General features: G+C 46.9%; 1 protein-coding gene across 3 annotated transcripts in view; it reads right to left on the bottom strand.

Moving 5' to 3' along the window:
• The window catches only part of phkb (phosphorylase kinase, beta), a 408,331-nt gene that overhangs the window by 229,051 nt on the left and 157,180 nt on the right, over positions 1-22,100 (bottom strand). For all 3 annotated transcript variants that reach the window (XM_038806656.1, XM_038806654.1, XM_038806655.1), the window contains 2 exons: positions 11,265-11,380; positions 3,749-3,812 (listed from right to left, as the gene is read on the bottom strand). In XM_038806656.1, coding sequence (XP_038662584.1) covers positions 3,749-3,812; positions 11,265-11,380 — 180 coding nt within the window. The remainder of the gene's footprint in view (positions 1-3,748; positions 3,813-11,264; positions 11,381-22,100) is intronic.

Raw genomic sequence — 22,100 nt, 5'->3', positions numbered from 1 at the left:
TGTAACATATTGCCTCCTTGACCACATTTCATATGTTTGGGTATCTTTGAAAAACGAAGGACCTCCAATACCAATTTACAATCTGATGCGTGGGCACCATCCATTGCTGACATGCAAATTTATTGATTCCTGCCTGTACGGTGACGGATTTTCAGCTCAGTTCTGGATTTCCAAAGCCTTGCCCCATCAATTTGTTAGCGTAATATTTCATGGCCATAACTAATATCGCAGCTTGAAATCACCCTTATGTTTTTAACGTTAGGAGCCTAGGAAATCCATTTTAGTTTATTTTGCCTCAGCTATTGAATTTTGAACATATGATTTTGGGCTGCATATGCAACAGATTTGAAAAGAAATATTTGTCCAACTAAAATACACTCATATCTTTTTCCACAGCCTGAGAAATCCAATAATGAAAGTAAATTATTTGTGTAAATAGGTTCTATAATAAAGACGATCAAACCACATATTCCAAATTTATTAACACCATTTTCATGCAAGATCATTTTGGTTACAGTGAATGTTTGTGCTTAGCAACTCCATATCACTGAATCAGGTTTCAGTCAAAGTGATGTTGAAGTCAATTTTGAAATGGGTTTGCTGTTCAGGACTGAATGATAAGCACATCCATTAATGGAATTGCACAAGATGACATTTAATGTGCTTGTGCCTGCATACACTCAGTGGTATGAGTCTGACTTTATGCTGATAAAATAACATGTCTTTTATATATCATTTAGCTGAAACATGAGACTTACACAAGTGAAATTTACAACAAAGAACAAAGAAAAGTACAGCACAGGACCAGGCCCTTCTGCCCTCCAAGCCTGTGCCGACCATGCTGCCCGTCTAAACTAAAATCTTCCACACTTCCTGGGTCCGTATACCTCTATTTCTATCCCATTCATGTATTTGTCAAGATGCCCCTTAAATGTCACTATCGTCCCTGCTTCCACCACCTCCTCCGGCAGCGAGTTCCAGGCACCCACTACCCTCTGTGTAAAAAACATGCCTCGTACATCTCCTCTAAATCTTGCCCCTCGCACCTTAAACCTATGCCCCCTAGTAATTGACCCCTCTACCCTCGGAAAAAGCGTCTGATTATCCACTCTGTCTATGCCCCTCATAATTTTGTAGACCTCTATCAGGTCGCCCCTCAACCTCCATCGTTCCAGTGAGAACAAACCGAGTTTATTCAACCTCTCCTCATAGCTAATGCCCTCCATACCAGGTAACATCCTGGTAAATCTCTTCTGCACCCTCTCTAAAGCCTCCACATCCTTCTGGTAGTGTGGCGACCAGAATTGAACACTATACTCCAAGCGTGGCCTAACTAAGGTTCTATACAGCTGCAAGTTTTGCTCCTGCCCCTCACTTCAAAGTGATAAGATAAGGCTCAAAATTTAGGTGGAAGCTCCAATAAATAAACAAGCTTTTAAAATCATTGAAATTATAATACTATCATTTTCTCACTCCATTAAAGTAAATTAACAGTAATAACATTCTTACTTCATCCAGGTGTTTATGTTATGGGTCAGGTTTTAGAAACTCCAAAGTATATTATCAAATTCACCTGACCTATAACTTTTTGTTGAATTTGGCTGGGATGAGCACAAGAGCCTTCACTTGAGATGTGATTCAACAGTCTTACTAGACACTTTAACCAAAATAATCTTTATTCTAAGAACTTAGTTACCATTTATATAAACCCACAGCAAGAATTTTTATCAATTACAAATATAAAGATACCCCACAGCTACAGTAATCTATGTATAACACTTAATGAATTCCCCTTTAACTGTTCCAATTCAAAAACAAAATCCCATAAACCAAAAACTCCTTTTCAAGGGCGTGGCCCAGCACTCTGAATTCTCACTTGACTAAGACTGGCTTTTCCTGAGATTCTGACCCCGTCTCACTAGCACGTTGAAACCCTTCCGGAAAGCAAACCAAATCTTAAAAGCCATCACCAAGGTGATTTTTACTGGAACAGATACTTAAAATAAAACTAGTGAGAGAGAGAGACAGACCAAAACACTTCTTTCTCCTGTCTGAGTCCACAGCACTCAAATGTGAAAGCAAAACCAAAAACAGCTCACACAGCCACAGCCCAGCTCCACCCACACAATAACATCACTGAAGCCATGTGATAAGACAAAAACCTTTCTTAAAAGGACAATCACATGACACTTCTACAACCTCTAAAAGTCAGTCCAAGAAGAACACCTCATGGTCATTATTGCTATGATTAGGGTAGGTATGGTGGTGTCTTAATCTCCACCAACCTCTTAAGCAATTTCACTAAAAGAGGTAACTAACTTTGATCAAAGCCTGGAGGATTCACTAGTTACATCAGAATCAAATATTCAGCATTTCACAATTACTTTCTCTGAAGCTGATCCTTTACTGTACGCCCAGAACTTCCCATGCCACTGCGACCCTCACTAGAGTGCTGAACATCTCAGCGTTCACTGCTAATGGGATTGTAAGAGCTGGGCCATTACATTGCGGAAAATGTTTTGAATCCAACATAATTTGGTGTCAGACAAGTGCTGTAATAATATGTCACAGAGTTATGGGTAGAGGCAATGAGGTGGGGCTCATTGTCAGGGTGTGTGAGGGCTACTCACACAACCATGAATGTGTGCATAAGGAACAGGAAAGAGTTAAGGAGAGAACCTTGCTAACTCTAGATGTGAACACGTTAGACATGATGAGGAGTTATGAATTCAGTTCACAGTTACATAAATTATGACTTCTTCCTTTTGTTTTGTGCCATCTGTTCATTTGCAGCAATTCTCCTCATCCAAAACTGTACTTGAATGCACAATAACATAACGGTCATGAAGCATTCCCACGCTTCTAGTTTATTGAGTCGGCACAGACTCCACTCCTTCGTCAAAAATAACATGAAATTACCGCACTCTATTACATTACATGTAAACCAGGCAAATATAAAATGTAATACTCTAGTTCTACCAAGAATGCTCTTGCTGGTTTGAAGATATATAAAAAAAACATCTAAATATTAAAAATAGCAATATTCAGTTTCAACTCAAGCTACAAAAGGGTTCAGAGGATTTTGCAACTAGCCCGCCAAATTTGGGTTCATTGCAAGGTTTATAAATGCTGTCATATAATTCCTTAAATATTCAGGGTGAAAACTATCATAATGTATGCAAAAAATGAGTTGTATCTTTTTGCAAGTTATTTAAATTGTTTTTCATCTTTAAAGACCATGAAATACTACGGACAGCATGGTGGCGCAGTGGTTAGCCCTGCTGCCTCACGGCGCCGAGGACCCAGGTTCGATCCCGGCCCTGGGTCACTGCGCGTGTGGAGTTTGCACATTCGCCCTGTGTCTGGGTGGGTTTCACCCCCACAACTCAAAGATGTGCACAGTAGATGGATAGGCCACGCTAAATTGCCCCTTAATTTTGAAAAAAAAGAATTAGACACTCTAAATTTATTTAAAAAAAGACCATGAAATACTAATTAAAGTGTAGCCACTCGTTTTAACTTGCTTTTGTAGAATTTGGTTTTCATTGTAGGGCAATTTATAGTAATTAACTTCCCATGCATATCAATTTAAATAAGAAAGGGATCCTATATAAACACTATGCTCCTCGAAAGTGAGATATAGTGTGTCATAATTCTGAATGCCCTTTTCTTCACAACTTTTGATGAATTACTGACAGCTACCAATTCTGATGTGGAAACAAAAATAAATAAATATAATTCAAAATACCTGATTGCCAAAGAGATTAAAGCCATTGATTGCTTCCAGGGCAGCTTTGGCCATTCCAACTGAACTATTAGAGAAAGAGGCATGTTTGAAATCTCAGTATATGCAAAAATCAATACAATAAGCATTTGGAAGCAAACATTTCTGTGTGCGCTGGCATATGGTAGGTGTTTCTGCGAATATGGCAAATAAAAATGCATTTCAAATTGTTGAGCATGAATCATTATGCTCTTAAAGCAATATTCAATTTGAACTTAACACAGGATTAAGATATTACATAACAAACAAACAAACTAAATAGTTGTAAATATGATTTGTTTTGTGCAATATTATACAACAAAATAAACAAGTGCATAAATACGAGAAAGATTGGACTATTTGCTCTTAATGAAACAACTATGGTGTCCACATCACATCCCAAAAAACATTGTTGTCTTTCAAGTGAAATTTGCTTAAATTGAGTTTGGAAGGCAATTTCCACAAACCACAGGGAGGGACAGGTTTTATACTTGCGGAAATAGGAAATTAGTCGCTAAAATTAAAAAAGTTTCAAACATTCTTGATTTAGGAATACTGCTAAATACTGCCTATATTTAAATATTTCCATTAGATTTTCCTTCCTCATTAGTTTAATTTTTTGTTTAACCAGTTGTACTGTGGGAAACCCAAAATTAATGAAAAAGAGGATAACAGAAATTCTTTGGATGATTAAATATGGAAAATGATAAAATCTGTGGCAAGATTTCTGTGAACGTGATCAGCTAGGCAACAATTGGCCAACTACTTACCCACATTTAACATAAGTATAAATGCCATTGGACAATGCTAATACATTACGAATGTAACAATTTTACTGTTAATTACAAAAGATACTGAATTTAATTATGTATTTTTGATGTAGGTTAAATTAATAGGATTATTTTTTTACTCCTTGGGAGAGTTTGTCATTTGTCAACTGCTGTTTGTCATTTTTATAAATGACCTGGAGGAGGGCGTAGAAGGATGGGTGAGTAAATTTGCAGATGACACTAAAGTCGGTGGAGTTGTGGACAGTGCGGAAGGATGTTACAAGTTACAGAGGGACATAGATAAGCTGCAGAGCTGGGCTGAGAGGTGGCAAATGGAGTTTAATGCAGAAAAGTGTGAGGTGATTCATTTTGGAAGGAATAACAGGAAGACAGAGTACTGGGCTAATGGTAAGATTCTTGGTAGTGTGGATGAGCAGAAAATCTCGGTTTCCATGTACATAGATCCCTGAAAGTTGCCACCCAGGTTGATAGGGTTGTTAAGAAGGCGTACGGTGTGTTAGCTTTTATTGGTAGAGGGATTGAGTTTCGGAGCCATGAGGTCATGTTGCAGCTGTACAAAACTCTGGTGCGGCTGCATTTGGAATATTGCGTGCCATTCTGGTTCCCGCATTATAGGAATGATGTGGAAGCATTGGAAAGGGTGCAGAGGAGATTTACCAGGATGTTGCCTGGTATGGAGGGAAGATCTTATGAGGGAAGGCTGAGGGACTTGAGGCTGTTTTCGTTAGAGAGAAGAAAGTTAAGAGGTGATTTGGAAGATCTAATTCAAGAGCGGACTATACGGTCAATGGAAGAGTCCTGGGGAAAATTGATGTACAGAGAGATCTGGGAGTTCAGGTCCATTGTACCCGGAAGGTGGCAACGCAGGTCGATAGAGTGGTCAAGAAGGCATACAGCATGCTTGCCTTCATCGGACGGGGTATTGAATACAAGAGTTGGCAGGTCATGTTACAGTTGTATCAGACTTTGGTTAGGCCACATTTGGAATACTGCGTGCAGTTCTGGTCGCCACATTACCAGAAGGATGTGGATGCTTTAGAGAGGGTGCAGAGGAGGTTCACCAGGATGTTGCCTGGTATGGAGGGTGCTAGCTATGAAGAAAGGTTGAATAGATTAGGATTGTTTTCATTGGAAAGACGGAGGTTGAGGGGAGACCTGATTGAGGTCTACAAAATTATAAGAGGTATGGACAGGGTGGATAGCAACAAGCTTTTTCCAAGAGTGGGGGTGTCAATTACAAGGGGGTCACAATTTCAAGGTGAGAGGGGGAAAGTTTAAGGGAGATGTGCGTGGAAAGCTTTTTACACAGAGGGTGGTGGGTGCCTGGAATGCTTTGCCAGCGGAGGTGGTAGAGGCAGGCACGATAGCATCATTTAAGATGCATCTGGACAGATATATGAACGGGCGGGGAACAGAGGGAAGTAGATCCTTGGAAAATAGGCAACAGGTTTAGATAAAGGATCTGGATCGGCGCAGGCTGGGAGGGCCGAAGGGCCTGTTCCTGTGCTGTAATTTTCTTTGTTCGTTGTTCTTGTTCTTAATTGAGGCAAACAAAATGATCAGAGGGTTAGATAGGGTGGATAGTGAGAGCCTTTTTCCTCGGATGATGTCTAGCACGAGGGGACATAGCTTTAAATTGAGGGGAGAAAGATACAGCACAGATGTCAGAGGTAGGTTCTTTACTCAGAGAGTAGTGAGGGCGTGGAATGTCCTGCCTGCAACAGTAGTGGACTCACCAACATTAAGGGCATTTAAATGGTCCTTGGATAAACATATGGATGATAAGGGAATAGTGTAGAAGGGCATTAGAGTGGTTTCACAGGTCGGCGCAACATAGAGGGCCGAAGGGCCTGTGCTGCACTGTAATGTTCTAATATTATGGATTGCATCAAAGATTAATTAATTGGAAATGCATCTTTAAATGTATCTATGATTTGTTTTTTAAAGAGCACTTTACCTCAGCCCACTCCGCCACAACCCAAACTGCCCTTTGCCCATGTCTCTAGGCATCCCCCCTCCTACCCGTGGCGCTCACCCACCTTCTGCCTGTGGATATGTCCCCGGAGCTGTGTCCCATCTCATGGGTGTCCGGTTGTTGCATGTGTGGTGTTGCCTCCCACTCTGTTCAGGCACAGTATCCAGGCAGCAGGCTGTGATTGGGATCCTAGGCAATGACTCCCACATGTTACATGGCCTGCCCACCCTCAGGAATGCACTTGGCATGTGTCAAGTGCTCACTTAACCATGATTGCAATTCCCAATTAGCGATAGCCTTCAGCTGCGCAGCCAGAGTCCCCAGCAGTCGGTGGGGGTTATGGGTGGTCAGTGGGGCAGACGGGCAGGGACAGGGGTTGCCCCCAGAATGGATACACACAATCCAGGGGTTGGCATGGTGGTGCCACGAGCGATTGCCCACCCCAGTGACTCCCCTACACCCCTATGGTGGCCCACCACTGTGGAGGGTCCCCTACCCCCAGCCGAGCTCCCCCCCCCCCCCCCCCCCCCCCCCCCCCCCCTCCGAGCACTGGGGTGGCAATTCCAGCGCCCCCTGGGATCTTTGACAGTGAGAAAAGATGGCTACTCACCTCCTTGGCTGACCACAGAAGCCCTTCTGCCAGGTTCATGTTTTTCAAAAGGAGTACTAATCGGTGCCAGTGTGACCACTTGCTGAGGAGGCCGCTGAATGACAAGAGGCCATTGGATATGGGGTAGCTCTTGTTGAATGCACGGAAGTGAATTGGTGATAATTGGTTTCTCGCTACGCTACGGCGGGATCCCGATTTCGCCGATGGGAGCGAACCGGTTGCATCACAACATTTGGCACCCGGCGTGGATCTAGTTTTTAGACTCTCCCGCTATTCACCGGCCTCATTACACTTGAGCGAGAGCGCAACGAGGCTGGAGAATCACCCCCAGAATTTATTCTGCAAACAAGAAAATCAAAGCAACAACCTACGTTCCATCAATAACACTGCAGCATCTAGCATCAATGCATTACCTGGATGAATTTGAGTTTTCAAATTATTTCGCTTCTTTCCAATAGAAACTGCCTCGCAACAAACAGCTTTCCAGTTTGAAAAGATAACATGCACAAAGCTAAGACAAGTGAGCTAAGTGCTTGAAAAGTAGCAATTTGGAGCAATTTCTTAAATATTCAGCATGCAGAATATCGAACGCAGCAGCTTTCAAAATTAGTCTTTAGCCAAATAGGAACTAACCACAAATGAGACAAATGTAGAGATAGATAAGTACTAATAGGAAAGCTATTGGAAACTAGGAACAGGAATAGATTATTCAGCCCTTCAAACCTGTTCTGTACTTTTGACCCCCCCCCCCCCCCCCCCCCACCGTGGCCTCCGGATCCCCCCAATGCCCCAACTTATCTCTTAAAGGACCTTGTGTCTCACCTAATCTCACCGCTTAAGGGCAGGGCATCCCCGGCCCTGATCCCTGGCACGGGCAACCTGGCACACAGACACCATGGCACTCCCAGGCACCATGACAGTGCCTGGATGTCCAGGTGGAAGTGTCAAGCTGCCCAGGTGCCAGGGGGAGTGCCAGGGTACCATCCTGTCCAGAGCGCGACCACCTGGGGGGAATCTAATGGCCATGGAGACCCTTCCCAGGTGCCGTTACATCTGGTCTATGTAATTCGTTCTCCGGTCACAAGAGAATATTTAAATGAGTCTAATAGCTTGCTTAAATATGTTAATCTGGACCTCACCCAGTGAGGGCGAGAGCCAGATCGTGAGTCTCCTGAGGCATTCCAAGTGTTGCAAATCCCGCAAGCCCTCTCGCAATATTTTTTTTAAAATTTAGAATACCCAATTAATTTTTTCCAGTTAAGGGTCAATTTAGCATGGCCAATCCATCTACCTTGCACATCTTTGTGTTGGGGCGAAACCCACGCAAACACGGGGGGAATGTGCAAACTCCACACGGACAGTGACCCAGAGCCGGGATCGAACCTGGGACCTCGGCGCCATGACACTGCAGTGTTAACCACTGAGCCACCGTGCTGTCCTCTCCCTCTCGCAATATTTAACGGCCATGTTGCCTAACCAATGAGGCATTAAGTCGTGCCCAGTGACTCGGGGGCACAATTTCAAGACGGCTAGCAAGAGAGCTCGGAGTGAGATGAGGAGAAACTTCTTTACTCATTGTATTTGGAATTTAGAATGTGCTGCCTGGGAGAGAGGTGGAGGCAGATTTCATACGAGGTTTCATATATTTGAAAGTGATGAATTTAGAGGACTATGGAGATAGGTCCGGGTAATGGGACTAGGTAGGTAACTCTTTCAGGATTCAGTGCAGACACGAATGGCCTCCTTCTGTGCTGTAAAATTCTATAATTCTATGCATCCTAGTTTTGTAGTCCCTCATCAGAGCAAATAGATTTGATGCATGTACACCACTGAATGCTTTAACCATTTAAAATGACTCAACTAAATCAAAGTCATGACAATGGAAGGTAAATTAATACAACCTATTGTCATAATTTAGCCCATTTATAATTCAACTGAATCCATCTCTTCTGAGGCCATTCTATCTTCCCTGAGGCTTAGTGTCCAAAATTAAATTCAGTACTCCAGATGGGATCTGACAAAGGCCTTGTAGGACCAACCTATTACTTGCCCAATTTTACATTCTAAACTCCAAGACAATAACCAATGTTCTATTCACCTTTTTTTATTACTTTTTAAGGAAGTATAGTAGCCTTTAGAAATTTGCATCAGCAGCTTTCAGTGATGGGGTTGCTAGCTCTTCACCTCTCACCATGAGGAAATTATTTTGATTTGCCTTTCCCAAATTAAAAGCCAATGATCTCAGATTCCCCACAATGAATTTGATCGGCATTGTCTGTCAATGTGACTTTGCAGACTTCCTGCTCCGATCTGCACAACCCCCTACTGCCCAACCTTACAGTGCCATTCACAAACACAGATATATAATACTGTTCCACTATCTAAGTTATTAATAATAATGGTGATAAGCTGAGGCCCAAGAATAGATCTCGGGGAAATACCACGTCATGTTTGTTCAAATGTTTAAGTTTAATAAGAAAGAATTAGAAAAGAAAACAGAGAAATGGGAATTTAGGGAATCAGAAGTAATTGTATTTTTTTTTTAGTTAAATTATTTATCATTGTGTTAATGATTGTGCAAACTGACAGCTTTTAAAATCAAATGGTCAACAGAATTTTCTGGATCTGTTGCCATTCTAAGCTTAATTATGTACAGGCATGAAAGTTGTCCTCTATCTCCCTAGATCATAGGTGCCATTTACAATATGGCACAGTAGTAGAAACAGAAAATAACATAAAAATATTCACCATCAATGATACTACATGCATGATCTACCAGCGACGTTGCACTCTCGTTCGAGAGCAGTCGGTAGACCAGGACAGGCCTTTCGCCGGCATTCCGGCAGCCTTCACACCTTACGGGATCTACCCAAGCCCGGAAGGTGTTAGAATCGGAAACGGCGCATGCCTAAGTAGAGTTTAAACCTACTTAGCCGCACTGACCTGGGACCTACCGGCTTCCTGGGACCTACCAGCCTCCCCAGCGAAGCTACAATCGAGCGCCGTTCACTACTGGTCCTCAGAAATGTGGGCCAGGCAGAACGGCACCCGGGGGGGTCTCCCGGACGGTGGGAAACCTCAGGGTGACTCTCTGGCCGTCCCCCTGGAACGTGAGCATCTTGGCACTGCCAAGCTGGCAGGAACACTGTTCGGGAGTCAGGTGGCAGTGTAAGGGTGTCCTGGTGGCACTGCCAAGGGTCAGGTTCTGAGAGGGGCCATGCCCTTGAAAGGAGGGTGGAGGGGTCCTGGAGGGGAGGATCCTGTAAGGGAGTGTGGGAGGGTCTGAAGATGGAGAACACTCAGGGACCCCATAGTGGTGTGTCTTCATTTGGGGGGATGTGCGGTAGTGCCCATTGTGTGTGGGGGTGAAGTTGCCAATAGGTTGGGGGGGTACCAGCTCACTTTAGAGATCGTGGCAACCTTTCAAAAATGGTGGCCCAAACCCGGAGTTCAGCTTCCCAGTGATGACAAAAATTCTAATTGTGGGCTAAACTAGTGAGAAATTACCCAAGGCCCAAAAAAGTGACTAAATGTCATTGAATAGTGGTGGGGAACTAACTCCCTGAAAAACACGCCACAAATGAGCTTCAAAACGTTTCCATTAAATTCCACCCGACATATTGAAAGTATTTTTTCCAATCACCCAAGCATCAGGGACCTGTGTTTAATTCTGGCCTTGTGTGACTCTCTGTGCAGTTTTTATGTTCTCCCCGTGTCTGTGTGGGTTTCCTCCGGGTGATCCGGTTTCCTCCCAGAGTTCAAAGATGTGCAGGTTAAGTGAATTAGCCATGCTAAATTTCCCCTTTGTGTCCAAAGATGTGCAGGTTAGGTAAGATTACAGGGGAGTGGGCCTAGGTAGGATGCTCTTTCACAGGGTAGGTGCAGATCTGATGGGCCAAATGGCCACCTTCTGCACTGTAGGGATTCGATGGATAGTAGAAAAAAATACATAAGAAATGTAAAAAAAAACAAATGCTTGCTGCATTTAAAGTATCAATGGAACATTATGGCAAAAACCCAGCAAATCATTTCCACTTCCCATTGTATTTATACATGTAATCAACGTATTAAATGCAGGTATAATTATAAAAATATGAACTAGCATAAGATTTTGAAACAGCATACCTTGAATGTAGCTCCGTGCTGCCATTGTTATATTTGCTTCCTCTCTCCCACATACCATAATCTGGTCTACGGTAGCTCCGTTCAACACAGAAAACAAGATTTTGAATAAAAGTCACCTATTAAACAAAATAACAAAACGATTAAGGTACAGGCGGAAGACATTCAGTAATTGGTTTTAGATCAGATTAAGCTGCGGCGACTGCTTTTTACTGAATATTTAAGTGTACATCCTTGTCAATATTGCCTAACGTGGGACGTGTGAGATGTAATATGGTGACTGGAAACAATGAATGGTTGGAAATCCTGCTCTGCTGCAATCTTACCCATTTGGTGACCTTTCCATTTAACACTGGACCTGGTCAGACATAGTAATAGAACCCACCTCAAACATTTCTTGGTATTCCAGTTTCTGGGTTGCAAGGCAAACATAAATGTACTAGAAATTGTGGAAAGAACATTGTAATATGTATAAAGATATGTCTATTTTTTGTTATTTTTTTAACCAATTTCTTTCATCTTGTGTTTGCTGCTGGCACTAGATTCTCGCACGTTTTTGTACAAATTGTTGCAAGGCATTTTGCTTTTGTTCCCACCTCCATTTCTGGCACAGTATGCCAGAATCTCTTCTTAGACACTGGAGAAAAAGGAGAACTTAGGTCAGGCGGCAGACAAGATGCTCTTGACCCACATGTTTGTACCCGCACACCTGCATTTCCAGCCAGAAATGAAGGTAACTCATTTTAGTAGATAATTGTAATGAGCAGAGACTCCTCAATTCAAAGGAAAATAGAACAGCAAACCTAATGTCTCTGCTAAGATACGCAGGTACTGTACTGAGGTTTGTGTTGAATGTGTACAAGGAAACATTCAAATGACAGCAGTGCTTTCAGTGGCACTGCTTAAAATAAAGTATACCAGAAACGTCAAGAACCAGTTTATGGTTTGCCATGCCCGCCAAATCAATGACAACCATTTCTACGCATTCTGACATACATATTTGTCAGTGATCTAGTCAAGGTATATTGGGCGGGATTTAACGGAAACATCTCTAAGTGTGATTTTGGGCGCGATTGGCGGGTATTTCTTGATGGCCGCGGTGGCAAGATTGTGGCCCATATTTAACGGCACTTAGTGCCGGAAATGAGCCCCCACGAGCTTCTCGTCATTACTGGCTGTCTCGCCATCTGATTTGCCAGACTCGTGCCTCAGCACCTTGCCGTTAACAAGGATGAGCTGCTTTTAAACGTTTCCTCAGCAAGCACTTTCAGTCAACACTCAAGCATGGTAGAGCACCGACCTGCTCCTCGCTCTGGCAATGCCGACCGGACAAAGCTTCTCGACGACATCTGGAGGGCCAGCAGCAGGACCACCAATACCGCCTGGAAGGCAGTGGCAATGGCTGTCAATGCGAGCAGCATGACCAGGACGACCAGCGCACAATGTTGCAAGACCACCAACGACCTCCACCAAGCTGAAGGGTAGGTCCACCTGTCACCCCTCAAATTCACAACTCTCATCACCACCACCCCCACCCCTGCCGCCGCACAAATCACACACGGCAACTGCAATAGAACCCCTGATCCACAAGTGCGCAGCTCACAAAGCCCTTTCTTTGTCCCCGCTGGAGAAGATAGCCCATAATAAGCGGGAATGGACAAAGTCAGGACGGAGTATCAGAGATCAGAGACCTCACCCCCTATGAGCAACAGGCCCTGGAACTCGCGGGGTCGCCTGAGAAAAGTGCAGTCACCAACAGTGAGGTTGGCCTCTGCCACAGAGGTGAGGATCCACTGCCCCTCCACCCACATGACGTGTGTCAAGTGAGTTGGAAATGTCGGCAAAATGATCCATCCCCCTCACTGACCACATGTCCATTCTCTCGCAGGATCTCCTTCTGATGAGACCGGGCTATCCGGAGTTGTTCGGCCCACCACTCCAACACTGCTGCCCCCCCCCCCCCCCCCCCCCCCCTCCCTCACCTGCCACCCAAGAGACCACCTTGGAGAACTTTAATGAGACCATCATCAAGGAGTCATGGCTATCGCCCCCACCTTCCACCAGCGCAGAGACACACATCTCGGTGGACAACATTAATAGGCAAGTTTCTGGGGCACAATCTAGTGAGCACCGCACAGTTGTTTATGCACATGAGGTGGAGATAGAAACATCCAAGGGAATCTTGATCCCAGGCTCAGCTGAGTCCTGGTCAGAGCCAGAGCCTCTGGACTAGGTTCTCCCAGAGCTGAAGCAGATGGTAGGACACGGCCTTGAAATTCAGATGTGGATATCAGCGACACTACGGCAAGTGCCTAGCCGATTGGAGAAGTCCCAAAGACTATGGGTGCAGAAGATGATGCCGACAATGTGTGATACGAGGCCAATACTGCCAGGGTGGCTACCACAGTGAAAAATCTGGAGAGCGAGGTCAGCGTCTTGAGTGGTAGTGCCCAAGGCATGTCTCAGTCTGTGATGACCACGGCGGAGGGCCTCAACATCTTGTCCCAGTTGTGGAGGGAAATGTCCCAGACGCTAGTGGTCATTGCTTTGGCACTCAGAACGCCCCAGTCGGGGCAGCACGGGGGCACAGTGGTTAGCACTGCTGCCTCATGGCGCCGAAGTCCCAGGTTCGATCCCGCCTCTGGTTCACTGTCTGTGTGGAGTTTGCACATTCTGCCCGTGTTTGTGTGGGTTTCGCCCCCACAACCCAAAGATGTGCAGGCTAGTTGAATTGACCACGCTAAATTGCCCCTGAATTGGAAAAAAATTAATTGAGTACACTAAATTTACATTAAAAAAAAAGAACGGCCCAGTCACTGAGGACCATCACTGAGGGTGTCAACACCATGGTGCAGATAATTGGGAGCTGCCAGGACTAGCAGAGCCAGATGTCGCAGAGGCCTCTGATGCTCGCTCCAGCTGCCCCGCAGTTCCATGGAGACCCCCCCAGGGTCGTACAAGCACTGTCAGGGATGAGGAAGCCAACCGGTGGCCTGCAACCTAGGAGATGATAGCGGTCTCCAGTTCTTCCAAGTGCCCCCATTCTGACAACGGCACATCTCAAGCACAGCGAACAGAACAGGGTGGCACGGCGAAGCCAGTGACATATGTCAGTCGGCTGGGAACCTCCAGTTGTAGGGTCTCCATCGGAGGTCCACCACAGGCATCAAAGGCCAAAAGGTACGAAAAGCAGCAGGTTGCCTCCACCTTTGATGTGCATCCTGGGGCACACCTAGACGTAGCACTAGACCATATAAGATCAAGAAGATCAAGGATCACTGCTTAGGCACCGCGGTGGGGGGGGATGGAAATCTCAAATGTTCACAATTAAAACATATCGCACCTCTTACATTTGAAACCTCTGTCACGTTAATCTTCACAGCGGGCTTGCCTGCACCCCCATCCCCTGTTACCTTCCACTCCCCCTACCCTCCAGTTCTCCCGTTCACTGAGACCCAAGATTAAACGCCCCGTGCAGACCCTGTTCATTGAGTTACAATCACTCTCCTGTCTTATGGCCATTTAACGTGTCATGTTAAGGGGTGATCAAATGGCAAAAAGCAACTTTTAGACAGACTCCAGTGGAAGTGCTGACCCCCTGCCAATGCTCATTGGCAAAGTGCAAGTGCAGATTTGAACAGGTGCAGGAGTACACTAGACATGCAGTGTAAAATTGGCACAAGTGAAAGCTGTAGAGACAAAAGGTAATCGTTAGTACAATTACATGGTAATTGTTCGTAAACTCAGGTTGAAATTCACCATTGGCTGAAATTATACTGAGCACAAAGAATGATTGTTATGGTTCTTGGAGGATATTCATCTCAACTGCAGAACTGCAGGAGTTCCTCACGGTGGTGCCTACACCCAATCATCATCAGCTGTTACATCAATAACCTTCCCTCCATCTTAAGGTCAGAAGTGGGTATCTTCACTGATGACTGCACAGTGCTCAATTATATTTGCAGCTCTTCAGATAATGGAGCAGTCTGGGTCCACATGCACCTGGGCAATATTCAAGCTGGAGTTAATAAGCAAGTAGCACACATGACCGGCAAGTAAGAGGCAAACACCATCTCCAACACCCTTACAATGACATTAAGCAGCATTATCATTGTAGAATCCTCTAACATCGGCATTCTAGCCTCATTACTGCTCGGTCTGCGTGGGCAGGGCGTGCTGGGAGCAATTGGGAAATGGAGGGTCCCAAGGTGGTGGAAGACATCACTGTTTGTCAGTCTCACACTTCTCCCAATTCATACAGGTATCGAACGGTATGGAAAATATTTTGGACCCCGGGGAACTTGCCGTGAGAAACTAGCAGGCCAGATGGCCAGACGCCGGAGAAGGTAGATGCAGCAGCAGAGTCGACAGAGACTTGAGACAATGGCAGATGTACAGAGTCCCGCCCCTAACCCTGAGGACTGGCCGTCCACCAGGATGAGATCCAGAGGGGGAGGCTCACGACAGCCCAAGATGTACAGGTGTCGCTGGTCTTTCGAGCAAATGACGGACAGCACGAGCCGCCTCAACAAGGGGACAGTGCAGCACCTGTGCCATGTCCTTGCGGACTTGGTTCCACGTGGAGGAAGATACCCACTCCTGGTAGCCGTCAAAGTCACGATAGCTGTGAACCTTTATGCCTCAGGATCATTCTAGGCTGTGGCGGGGACTGTTGTGGCATCTCACAAGCAACAGTCCACTGGTGCATCCGAGAGGTAATGGATGCCGATTGCCCAGGTGGCGAACAATATAAACTTTGACATGGACCAAGCCCAACAAGATGCCCGGACAATCAGATTCTCCGCCATTGCCAGGATGCCCCAGGTCTAATATATGCCATGCATGTCGCATTGCAGGCCATCTGAAAATGCCGTACGTCAACAGAAAGGGGTTCCACTCCCTGAACATACAGCTTGTGTGCAACCACCACCTTACGATCATGTAGTGTGTGCACGCTTCGCAGGGATGTGCATGACAGCTACTTCCTGAGGCAGTCGGATATCCCCAGCCTTTTGAGAACCAAACCAGGATGACCAGTTGATTCTTGGGGGATAAGGGATACCCGCTGTGGACCTAGCTAATGACGTCAGTACGGAGGCCAGTGACCAATCCAGAGACCTGGCACAACGAGGCACATGTGACTACCCGGGCTGTCATTGAGTGGTGCATCGGACTACTCAAAATGCAGTTCTGATACCTCGACCGCTCCGGTGGTGCCCTGCAATACTCCCCTGAGGGTCGTCTGCTTTGTGATGGTCTGCTGTATCCTCCACAACCTGGCACAGCAGCGGGGCGACGTGCTGGAGGTGGAGGAGGAGGAACATGTAGCCACCGCAAGGGAGAAGGAGGATAATGATGACAAGGAACGCTGGAAGAGGAACGGCTGGAGGACTGCCCCAGGGAAGAACTGGAGGACAGCAGCAGGCTGGAGAACAGGCAGCAGCAGTGAGGATCCGCCAAGGAGGCCCTCATTGTCGCCCGCTGCACATAGGACTTGGTCTAGTCCAGCAACCCCTTCCCCCATCCCTCTGTGCCCTGTATCCTCTCCTCCTCGTGCCCCACCCCCCACGTGCCCTCTCAGTGATCCCAGGATGCACATCAGAGATAGAGGGAGCTGCTGTTTATCATGCTCCGTGGCCTTCGATGTCCCTGGCGGGTATCCTCTTGGGGCTCTGGGGATGGAGGGCCCCATCTGTGCCACACTGTACCAGGTGCTGAATGCGAGACGCATGTGGTCAGTGAGAGGGATGGGTCAGTCTGCATGGCACGTTGACAATCTATCTGGGTGGGACTCGGTGGATCCTTATCTCTGCACATGCGCCAACCTACACATTGGTGACCGTTCTGTCGATAGCGCACGCGTGTGTGTGTGTGTGTGTGTGTGGGGGGGAAGAGTCTGGTGCCAACTCACCTGTGTGGCCCAGTATAGGTTGTTGACCTTCTTGTGGCACTGGGTGCCGGTCCACCTGGTGATGCTGCCCGAGCTGATGCCGCTGCCACTTCCAGCCAGGTGGTACTGGCTGTCCTGTGACTTACCCTCCAGGCCTCGACCGCCTCTAGGAGTCTCCCCAGGTCTTCATCCCTGAATTGTGGGGCCGATTGTCTCGGCGTCATGGCTACGAGCTGAGTGGGATTGACTGTCGAAGAGCAGTTTAACTGCTGCCCCAACTTGTTATCGGAGGCTGGTGAGCGCAGTCCTGCCGAATCAGCTGGCGAGCCATAATTGCAGCACGAAGCCCATGGGGCCTTTTTAAGTGGACCAATTGATGTTGGATTGTGGTGATGGCCTTGTTCGGCCATACTCTGGGACGCTGGTGGCAGTTCCTGCTCGCTACCACACTTAGAAATGTTTTCATTCTATCGCGCTTGACATTTCTTCATTCAGAAAGTCGTGAATCTTTACAATTCTTTACCTCAGTAGGCTTCAGTAAATTTAAGATTGAGATTGACAAATGCTTGAGCACTGAGTGAATCAAGGAATATAGAGGTAAAACAGGAATGTGGACTGGAGGGTGAAAATCAGTCATGATCTTATTGAATAATGCAGCAAGCTGGAGGCACCACGAGGTCTATTACTGTTCCTATTTCTTATGTTCTTACCCTTTCACAGCTGGCAGAGCTATTGAATTTCATTAGTATTTTGTAATTTGGAGTTGAACTTGGACCCCATCAGATAAAATGATGCAACATCCAATTCTGTGTTATCTAGCTGCCCATGATGAATGCTTTTTCCTTTTCAGATGGTACACATGATTACATTCAGTCTCTACCTCTGACATTGTGAAAGATTATACATTTTAACATCCAGCCTATTACAGCTAAAGCAATGCCTGTTCAATAATGCAGAGATTAATCAAAGTACAACTAGTCTTTTTCAATTAACGGACATTCTCAAAAAATTAAGTAAGAAGTCTTAGAACACCAGGTTAAAGTCCAACAGGTTTGTTTCAAACACGAGCTTTCGGAGCACTGCTCCTTCCTCAGGTGAATTCCTCACCATTCATAGATGGGGGTCTCCCAAATATCTGATGACTGGATTACATTTCATACAACAATCACTCATGCTGATATGGTGTCATCTGTATAGATTGACCTGGACGGAGGACTAGGTGAGTTAGCACGAGGAAGTACGAGCGAGAGGGGTCAAGGCACATCTGCCGTAAGGGAGAGGCCTGGCGACAGGAGGAAAATATACTATAGATGGGGGATAGTGGGGGGAGGCTGGGCGGGAGACACTCGCAGGGATGGGGCGGGGAAACAAAGGGAAACCCTGGAGTGCAGGGACCCGGCTTCACGATGGTTGGGGCCACTTTGGATCCCCCCTTAATAAAGGGTAACCTCGGAGTGCAGGGGTGCATCCACAGGTTAGTATGGTTGATCCCGTGGTTGGGGGGGGGGGGGGGGGGGGGGACCAGAAACCCCTCCCATCTGACTAGTCACTAAGAACACCAGAGAACAATGGCCCAGTGAAAAGATCCAGAGTCTTCGCTCATATGAAAAGAATGAAAGCCGACATTGTCTTTCTCTAGGGGACCCATCTGAAGGAGAGGTATTGACTGTGGATAAGAGGGGGCAGCACGGTGGCACAGTGGTTAGCATTGCTGCCTACAGCGCTGAGGACCTGGGTTCGAATCCTGGCCCTGGGTCACTGTTCGTGTGAAGTTTGCACATTCTCCCCGTGTCTGCATGGGTTTCACCCCCACAACCCAAAGATGTGCAGGATAGGTAGATTGGCCACTCTAAATTGCCCCTTAATTGGAAAAAATAATTGGGTACTCTAAAATTAAAAAAAAAAAGAAAAAAGACTGTGGATAAGAAAGTGTTGGGTGAGACCGACTTACCAATTGTGCTACTAGATGTGAGCTAGTGGGGTGGACATACCTGCTCAATAAGACAACAGCATTTCCTGTGGTAAAGACGGGTACAGACCAAGGGGGACGGCACGTCGTAGTTAATGGTGTCCTGTATGGGGCACCAGTGATCCTTGCTCACTTGAATGCTCCTAACTGGGAGGATACGGAATTCGTGAAAAAGGCTATGGAGAGAGAGAGAGGTCTTTGACCTGCTGTCTACGGGGAAAGCAGTGCACCAGCTCCGCCAGACATCGGGGACCTTTTACGAACATGGAGTCAAAGTCAGCCACTTGCTGCCTCACAGGCTGAGAAACCAAGCAGCCACGAGGGAAATAGCGCAGATTAGGGACAACAACTGCCAAGCCGGAAAGGAGGCCTTTGAGACCTTCCACAGGGGCTGTACACCTCCGAGCCCCTCGAGGGGGACTTGGGGATAAAACAGTTCCTTAACGGACAGGACATGCCTATAGGGTCGGCGGGAAATGGCGCCTGGAAGCACCATTAAAGATGGAGAGTATCAACGCCATGCAGGCGGGTAAGGCACCGGGGCCAGGTGGATTCCCGGCGGACTTCTACAAATAATTCACAATCGCACTGGCCCCATACTTCTGGGAGATGTTCGCAGATGCGCTGGGAAGGGGCTCCCTGTCGCCAACGCTAGTATACGTCAATATCACTGATGCCAAAAGGACAAACTCGATTGAGTGTGGGTCCTACAGGCCCATCCCACTGCTCAATATGGAAGCACAAATCCTTGCAAAAACCATGGCTAAATGGCTGGAGAGCTGCGAGTTTGACATAGTCGTGGAGGACCAGATGGGCTTTGTTAAGGGCAGGTAGCTAACATTGAAGATCAGGCAGGGGCTGAACGTGGTAATGACCCCCTCCGGGGAGAGAACACCAGAAGTGATTATCTCCTTAGACGCAGAAAAGGCCTTCGGCAGAGTTGAGTGGAAGTACCCATAGAAGTACTGGAACGGTTTGGGTTTGGGGTAGGGTTCACCTCCTGGGTGAAGCTACTGTACAGCATAGACTAACACCACCAGCTCTAAATATTTCCAACTGCACAGAGGCACGAGGCAGGGGTGCCCGCTGTCTCTGCTGCTGTTTGCTCTGACAATTGAGCCCAGGCGATCGCCTTCAGAATGACAAAGGGGTGGAGATGTATCCAGAGGGGAGACAGAGAGGTTAAAGTCTTACTCTATGCGGATGGCCTGCTCCTCTACATCTCGAACCCCCGGGCAAGCATGGAAGCGATAATGAAGCTACTGAAGGAATTCAGATCATCTTGGCTACAAACACAACCTGAGCAACAGTGAAATCTTCCCGGTGAACCAACAGGGACAGAGCTGGAGGGACTACCATTTAAACAAGCCAAACCAAATTCACAACTGGGGATCCAAATAAGCCACGACTGGGCACAGATCAACAAATGAAACTGGACAGGTCTGGCGGAGGAAGTCAAAAGGGACCTGCAGATGTGAGGCCCACTCTCCCTGGTAGGGAGTGTACAGTCGATCAAAGTGAGTGTACTGCCCAGGTGGTTCTTCTTGTTCAGATCCCTCCCGATCTACATCTGCAAGGCGTTCTTTAACACAGTAGACAAACTAATCATGGTGCTGTGTGTGAGCGTGTGTGTGGGTGTGTGTGTGGGTGTGTGTGTGGGGGGGGGGGGGGGGGGGGGGGGGAGGAGAACCCTGAGGATCCAAAAATAAGTCCTACAAAGGAGAAACATGGAAGGCCTGGCCCTCCCAGCCTTCCAAACCCTATAGTGTATCACTGGACAGGCACAGCAGAAAGAGTGAGGGGATGGGTGAAGGAGCCAGAAGCAGAATGGGTGAAGGTGGAGGAGAGTTCTTGCATTGGGACATCCCGCGGGCCCTCGCTAAAACCGCACACCCATGCCCTTCCCGACCAAATACTCAAGAAGCTCAGAGGTGGTACCCACGCTCCGAACATGATCTTAGATAAGACAGCATTTCGGTCAAACCAAAATGTCCACTATCGCCATCTGTAACAGCCACAGGATTACTCCCGCAATAATGGATGCCACCTTCAAAAGGTGGAGACAGGGCAAGGGACACTGACGGTTAGAGACATGTACAAAGATGACACAGTAGCAACCTTGGGTAAATTCACAGAGAGGTTCCAATTACAAAAGGAAACAAATTAAGACAGATACAGGCCAAATCTTTCTCGGTAAGGAAACAACAACGTACCTTGCGGATGTAGATCGGGAGGGATCTGAACAAGAAGAACCACCTGGGCAGTACATTCACATTGATCGTCTGTACACTCCCCGCCAGGGAGAGTGGGCCTCACCTCTGCAGGTCTCTTTTGACTTCCTCCACCAGACCTGTCAGGTTTCATTTGTGGATCTGTGTCCAGTCGTGGTCGATACGTACTGGTATCAACGTACAGATACCAGGACTCTCAATAGTTCAGAAACTGCTGGATGCGGGTGACCTCGGGAGGGAGAACTGTGGGGACCTGTATGGGCGACTGTTGGAAGAGGTAGGCTCCCCCCCCAGTCAAGACAAGGGAAAAATGGGAGGAGGAAGTAGGCATAGAGGTGGACCGAATCCCTGCACAGGGCGAACTTCACCTCCACGTGTGCAGGGCTCAGCCTAATCCAGATAAAGGTGGTGCACAGAGCACACCTAACCAGGATCCGAATAAGCAGGTTCTTTCTGAAGGTGGAGGACAAATGCAAATGGTGCCAGGGAGGCCCGGTCAAACTCACTCATGTTCTGGGCCTTCCCCAGACTTGTTGGATTCTGGACGACTTTCTTCGACGCAATGTCAAAGGTTGTGGGGGTGAGGGTGGAGCCATGCTCAAAAGTGGCGCTCTTCGGGGTTTCAGAGCAGCCAGAACTCTTTAGAGGGACGGGGGCCGACGGCCGAGCCTTTACCTCCCTAATCGCCTGCTGGAGAATCCTGCTCGGCTGGCAGCACCACCCAAAGCTGCAGATTGGTTGCCCGGCCT

This window comes from Scyliorhinus canicula, chromosome 9, assembly GCF_902713615.1.
Source record: "Scyliorhinus canicula chromosome 9, sScyCan1.1, whole genome shotgun sequence".
Taxonomy (NCBI): domain Eukaryota; kingdom Metazoa; phylum Chordata; class Chondrichthyes; order Carcharhiniformes; family Scyliorhinidae; genus Scyliorhinus; species Scyliorhinus canicula.
The sequence above is the reverse complement of the archived record's forward strand: the minus strand, read 5'-3'. Positions and strand labels throughout refer to the sequence as shown.